Source organism: Glycine max, chromosome 2 (assembly GCF_000004515.6).
Source record: "Glycine max cultivar Williams 82 chromosome 2, Glycine_max_v4.0, whole genome shotgun sequence".
In the NCBI taxonomy this organism is placed as follows: Eukaryota; Viridiplantae; Streptophyta; class Magnoliopsida; order Fabales; family Fabaceae; genus Glycine; species Glycine max.
The window spans coordinates 36051225-36058016 of NC_016089.4; the positions used below are offsets into that span (position 1 = coordinate 36051225).

At 43.1% G+C, this 6792-nt stretch overlaps 1 protein-coding gene across 1 annotated transcript; it reads left to right on the top strand.

The window, feature by feature from the left end:
* Positions 1-395: 395 nt before the first annotated feature.
* Positions 396-6384, top strand: LOC102661549 (uncharacterized). Its single transcript, XM_006575952.1, has 5 exons — positions 396-1017; positions 1186-1595; positions 5295-5505; positions 5646-5960; positions 6044-6384. The coding sequence occupies exons 1-5, from the start codon at positions 396-398 to the stop codon at positions 6382-6384; spliced, it is 1899 nt and encodes a 632-aa protein (XP_006576015.1).
* The last annotated feature ends 408 nt before the right edge of the window (positions 6385-6792 follow it).

Here is a 6792-nt window from a genome sequence, read left to right on the forward strand (position 1 = left end):
CTTGATTAGGATTAGGCTAAACATGCACGAGACATCAGGGTTTAGTAGTCCAAGAGACAACATAGAACGCATGAACATTGTTAGATAGAGAACATCCTTAATAACATCAGTCATCCAGTAGGAAGACCAACACGTTCTTTATCTGTCTTCATACACCACTACTCACGTGATTTATTTTTGGATAGTTTAGTTGCATACTTGTCCATACCACGCACCAAACTTTCATCCAAAGGCACTTATTTACTGAACCACAGCTTTACCAAGTAAAACAAATTCCCCGGGAGTTTGATACTCAGTATTCACTTACCGTTTTATACTACTTTCGTGATCCAGTGCACTTGTCGTCCGTCGAACAACACGTTGTCGGTGTTTTACTATGAAAAGTTAGTGGCTACATGCACTCTAGCTTCACAGATTTAGTATTCACGGGCGAGAGGATTGAAGTAGGCCTGAAGAGAGGGATGCTCGATTATGTTGCTCCAGCCGTTACGAGCAATAGAAGATTCGGAGCAGCTGGGGCAAAGAAGAAGGAAGAGGATGCCCATACCGTGACTTCAGCTCCTACTTGGTCGAAACCCCAACAAACCCCTCACAACACTTACCAATATGCCCAACATCAACCAAGCTTTTCGGCCCATGTCGAAAACCCCTCCAGTCTAGCGCCCGTCCAACAAAGGGTACCCGCTCAACCACAAAGGGCCCCCATTCAAAACCCGGCTCCTACACAACCTCACCCCGCCGGCAGCCCTAATCCGAGCACAAGTGCCAATCTGAGAATGAATTTTTCGGTAAAGAAACCTGTGGAGTTTGCTCCCATCCCGATGCTGTACGCAGACTTGCTACTCTCTTTAATCGCCAACCAAATGGTAGTGGTATCCCCCGGGAAGATTTTCCAGTCTCCTTTCTCTCGATGGTACAACCCCGCCACAACCTGCACTTATCATGGAGGTGTCCCAAGACACTCGATAGAACAGTGTATGGTCTTTGAACACAAGGTCCAAAGTTTGATCGACGCAGGTTGGCTGACGTTCTAAGAGGATGGTCCAAACATAAAGACAAATCCTCTTGCCAGTCATGGGGGGTCAGCGGTTAATGCGGAAGAAGAGTGCAGATTCCAAAGGTTGAAGCAATTGAAAGATGTGATAACCTCTAGGAGGTTTATATTAAAGTCACTGCACGAGGCAGACATCATTTGCTTCAACGAGGGCGAGGAGGATACTTGCTTAATACACCCGGGGGCAGCACATGATCTAGAGGCATGCCCTGTGGCAGAGAACTTGCTACAAGGGATAATGGACCAAGGTCGGGTTGAAATTGGTGATGAAAGCAAGGGGGAGCAACATGTGTGCATGCAATCGGCTGACAAAAGCCCGAGCAAGCCCAAACCATTGGTGATCCACTTCACCAAAGATGCTGCCACCCAAAAGCCCCGGGGCTTCCAGCCTACCTCGGGTAAGAAGCCTGTCCCTTTCCTTTACATGAGTGACAAGGCAGTCCCATGGAAGTACGCCCTCAAAAACCTGATGGAAGGAAGGACGAGTCCGTTGGAGATAACCAATCCTTTGCCAAAGTTACTAACATCTCTGGCACGAGCGGTATAACCCACAACGGGCGAATCTTTGTGGCATCTCTAAATAATGACTGGTTTAATAGTAATAAATTAAATAGCAGAAACCATGGGAAATTTTTTTTTTCTTTTTTTCTTTTTCTTTTTTTTTCGCACTATTATTCATTTCACGGTAATTAAATTCAGAAGGAAAATTATCACTATAGAGTCCTGAATGGCCAGTTCACAACTCTATTCGGATTCATTTCTTTCTGATCACTCATAACCTCTAAACTATTTTGCTCATTCAAAAATATACCAGCCATCATTTTAGGTCATCACGTGAGAAATAATAAGATGAGGTCGGTAAACTTTTTTCAAATAAAGTTTGTTAATATTTCCTTTTCAAATAACAAGATAAAACATAATTATATTTATCATCTAAAACTGTCCAAAATATGGGAGTTTGCAAAATAACATAGTGACATCCAGAGCAAAGGTAACAACTGTGGTGGCTTCAGCCACAATATATGCAATCATCAAAATCTCTATACAATAGGTCTACCCACCCAAAAATCAAAAGAGTAAACCTAGCGGTCTGAACTAGATACACCTACCCAGAAAAAGTATGTACGCCTAGTCTAAGGAGCCGTCTGCTATGATGAAGAGTCATCACTATTCGCTGTCCCTCCAGGACCACTCTCCTCTGTAGAGTCTGCCTCAGATGCTGACATAATATCCTCTGGAGAATCAACATCAGGGAGTGGGTCCTCATCATCCTCCGGGAAGTCAAGGGCATCCACAACAGGTTCAGGAGGTAACTCCTCTTGGTCCTCTTCAAGATCTTCTTCAGAGGATGACACCTCTATCACTTGAACCGGCTCAACTAGTCAATATGGAGTAGGTGTAAGTAGTATCCACTCCACAGGCTGCTGAAGTGTGCGTGCGGGTTCCTCTGGATGTACTAATGAAGTAGCAGTAAGTCGAATTGTGCCACGGAATCGGCACCTCTCATTGCCTTCGAGGGTCTCCCAAACACCCTTTAGGCACTCCGTCACAACGCGATCATGGATCAACTGCGCTGCCATCGCGATCTACAAGAGATGAAAGGAAGAGGGTAGACTCTTTCATAAGAAATCTAACTACACAGGTAACGATACAATGCGTCCCATAACCGCTACGCATAGTCAAAATGTCTTTTTCAAGGGATTTCCTCTCTGGTAATCGATTACCAAAGTATGTAATCGATTACCAGTGCCCAAACACAAATTACACAGCTTTTGCACATTGGAAACTAAAAATTACATTGTGTAATCGATTACACATAAATGGTAATCGATTACCAGTAGCAGGTAACACTGTGTAATCGATTACACCCAACTGGTAATCGATTATCAGTGCCCTATCAACCTGTGTAATCGATTACACACCCTTGGTAATCGATTACCAGAGGTCATTTAACATCCTGTCTCCATTTTTAAGCCCTGTAATCGATTACCCACGAATGGTAATCGATTACCAGAGGCTAAATTTCAGATACCACCCAAGCTTGGTTTTGGGCAATAGCACCCCACCTGACGTCCCCAAGGTCTCCTGACCCCCGCGACATATCTCCAGGTACCACTTTGTGGTCAACAAACAAAAGTAGGAAGACTGACTCTTCCACGCTTTCTCACATCAAGCTTATTTGATTATGGGGCACCCGTCATATGTGGTACTAGGTGGCGATCGGGCGATGGCGCAACTCAACTCTCCCACTTCCACAAGTCAAACATAAGCACCCATCCCCAGTTGCCCACCTTTCAATTGAGCTCACGCACTCCTACATAGCCCTTATCCTCGTTCCTCTCAGCACCGGGTCCCCATCAACCCCTCCAAGCTTCCAAAATATCCAAAAAATTCAATTCCAATTATCATGAAACCACCCTAAACCAAGAAAACAGAGTAGAGGCAGAAAACTCTGCCCAAGACTCATTCAAATTCCACAGTTTTCCCTACTCAAATACCCCAGTAACATTCTCTTAGTTCCGATTCGTTAACCATTGGATCACCTTGAAACGTTTACTGGAGGTTCCTAGTACATAAATCTACATTTTGACCGTTGGGATCTACTAGAAAATATCTAGAACACGAGATATACTACCTTTCCCGTGACTGGTGCTGCACAAGCATTTTTTCTGCACATTTGGTCAAGTTTGCTGCACAATTTGACAGCTTTTGCTGCACAATTTGGCAGATTTCAAAATCCAACTTTCCCACATCCAATTTTACTCAAATTGGATCCTAAAATTCCTAAATCATGTATAAATCATATTTAAACCAAAAACAAACTTCAGACCAAGGCAAATCAAAATATAGGTATCCAAAACCCACCAATTTAGTGAATTCTCTAGGTTTGAAAGGTGAAAATGAGAATTGGGTAATTTTGGGGTAAACTCTCATCTCAATCAAGTCTATAACATTGATTTAGACTTGCTCAAACTGGTTTTAAGGTAAAAACTCCACCGATTCAAAATTTGACTTCTCAACACCCAATTTACCCTAGAAATGGCTCTTTTCTTTCACATTTGTCACTCATTTTTCTCATTTGCTCTGCCCAAGCCTTCCTACAAGTCCTAATTGACATTCTAAACTAGAATCAACTCACTTTAGACTCCAATTTCCACTAACCCCAAATTTGATTTTTCTAACCCTCAAAATCTCACACTTTTCCACTCACAACATTACCATTCTCGCATTTAACCCTAGGTTAACTCTCCCCATCATCTCTACTAGTTCTCTATCAACATTTTCAGCATACATATATCACAAAGCATCATCATAAAACCCTACAACAGCATGGCTAATTTTGCTCACATCAAACATGTCAAGTTTAGCATGATTTCAACAAATTCCTTCACAAATGACTACCCTAAGGCAATAACCTAGTAGAACTGCCCATCATAGCTCCCCAAAACCCAACACCCACGAATTTCAAGTGAGAAGAAGTCCACCGATACCTGAAATTTGAAGCCCCACGAAGTAGAGGTGTGCTTCAAGACTCCGAAAATGGCTTCTCCTTGTAATTTGGGGTAGAAAGGGAGAGGAATTTGGAGCTTCAATGGTGGAGAAGAAGAAGAGAAAAAGGAAACGTGGAAGGAGGAAGAGCTTCTGAAATTTTCTGAATGTAGAGAGAGAAGATTTGGGCAGTTTTAAAAACAGATTTTCTTTTCTTTTTCCTTTTTTTTTCTAAAAGCACTTGCCACATGTCCTCTTTTAAGTGGAGCAAAAGGGCCCACCTTTTTCCCTTGATTTGACTTCATACTCAGCCACAAAGGAGAAAAAAATTTGACCTTTTGGATGCTTAAATACTGCCTCGGTTTGCGTGTCACCTCTATGCTTCCAGTTCCTCGCGTTTCTCTACACCCGTCGGGACCCGTTTTCGAAAGTAGGCAATATATATATCAAAATGCTCAGAATGAAACCCTGAGCGTGGTTCAGAGGTTGGTTTTGTTAAATTTTAAGTTGCATGCAAAACGATAATTTTTAGACTAATTAATTGAGAATTAATCTATAACTGTCAAGTTATGGATTACTCTTCGTCAATTAGTCTACCCCGCGTATCTTTCCTCCAATGTACATACTTCTACCAAGAATATATATATATATATATATATATATATATATATATATATATATACACACTGAATAATATATATATATAATTATTTAAATGTAACACTTACAAAATTCCGGGTAGAAATTCTAGGATGTCACAATCTTCGTGGCACCCGACCCGTTGGTGCAATCTAAGGACGTGAAGGGAAAGGCGAAGGTGGGCACAGAAGAAAACGACAAGGCAAGCCTAATTCTCGATGAGGAGATCCTGGCTGGGAGATTTGCTAACGGAGAGGAAGACTTCGGCAGAAAGATGATATCTGCCAAAGAGGGAAATGAGTTCCTTCAGATCATCCAGCAAAGTGAGTTCAAGTGATTGAGCAACTCAATAAGACCCCAGCTAGGGTCTCCCTGTTGGAACTACTTGTGAATTTGGAGCCTCATCGGGCACTTCTGGTCAAGATCTTGAATGAAGCCCATGTCGCCCAAGACATATCCGCAGAAGGCTTCGGGGGCATCATCAACAATATTACCGCCAACAATTACCTCACTTTTGCTGATGAGGAGATACCCATCGAGGGCCGGGGACATAATAGGGCCTCACATGTGTCCGTCAAGTGTTTGGACCACATCGTGGCCAAGGTTCTTATCAACAATAGCTCGTCGCTGAATGTCATGCCCAAAAGCACATTGGACAAACTGCCTTTCAACGCGTCACACCTAAGGCCGAGCTCCATGGTGGTGCGAGCTTTTGACGGTAGCTGCCGGGACGTAAGAGAGGAGATTGATCTCCCAATTCAAATTGGACCTCGCATCTGTCAGATCACTTTCCAAGTGATCATATCAACTCGGCTTATAGCTACCTTTTAGGCTGACCTTGGATTCACTCAATTGGGGTAGTCCTTTCAACGCTCCCCCAAAGGTTGAAATTTGTGGTGGAAGGGCAATTAATCATAGTCTCCGGGGAGGAAGACATTCTTGTAAGTTGTCTTTCTTCTACACCATATGTGGATACCGTAGAAGAATCCTTGGAGACATCCTTTCAAGCGTTGGAGGTGGTAGCCCGTGTGATGTTAGGGCTTGGGTACAAGCCCGGAATGGGTTTGGGTCGGAATGGCGATGGCATGGTGAGCTTGGCGAAGTTCAAAGAGAATCATGGAAGGTTTAGGCTAGGATATAAGCCTACACGCGTCGACGTAAGGAGAAGCGCCCTAGAAAGGAGGGGCCGAAGCATGGGCTAGTAGTAAGGACCGCAAGTAAAAGGAACTCCCTTATGTCACATCAACGAGAGTTTTGTCAGCGCGGGATGGATGTGTGAAGGGCGGGTCACCATGATCCATGATGAAGTCCCTCAAGAGCAATCAAATTGGGTGTGGCCATGCCCTTCTAAGTTCGAGTTGGGAAACTGGCAAGTTATCGAACAACCTAGAATTTTTGTGGCAAACATAATGTAATTTGTTAGTCCAAACCCTAGGCTTTAGGGTTTCTCGCTATTTGGGCTTGTCTTTTGCTATCAAATATATATAAATACAGCTTTTCTTCATTTGTTCTTGCACTTTCACCCATTCTCATTCATCGGCATGTTTATTTTTGTTGCGATTAAATGATACAGATCCGATGATGAGTTCTATGAAGGTACTAATACCGAG

Bases quoted from the DNA above. Each gene is read 5' to 3' on its own strand.
- LOC102661549 (XM_006575952.1), top strand. From the start codon at position 396: ATGCACTCTAGCTTCACAGATTTAGTATTCACGGGCGAGAGGATTGAA. The intron at 1,018-1,185 runs GTTGGCTGACGT...TGCACGAGGCAG, and splicing joins CCAAAGTTTGATCGACGCAG to ACATCATTTGCTTCAACGAG. The intron at 1,596-5,294 runs GTATAACCCACA...TAGAAATTCTAG, and splicing joins TAACATCTCTGGCACGAGCG to GATGTCACAATCTTCGTGGC.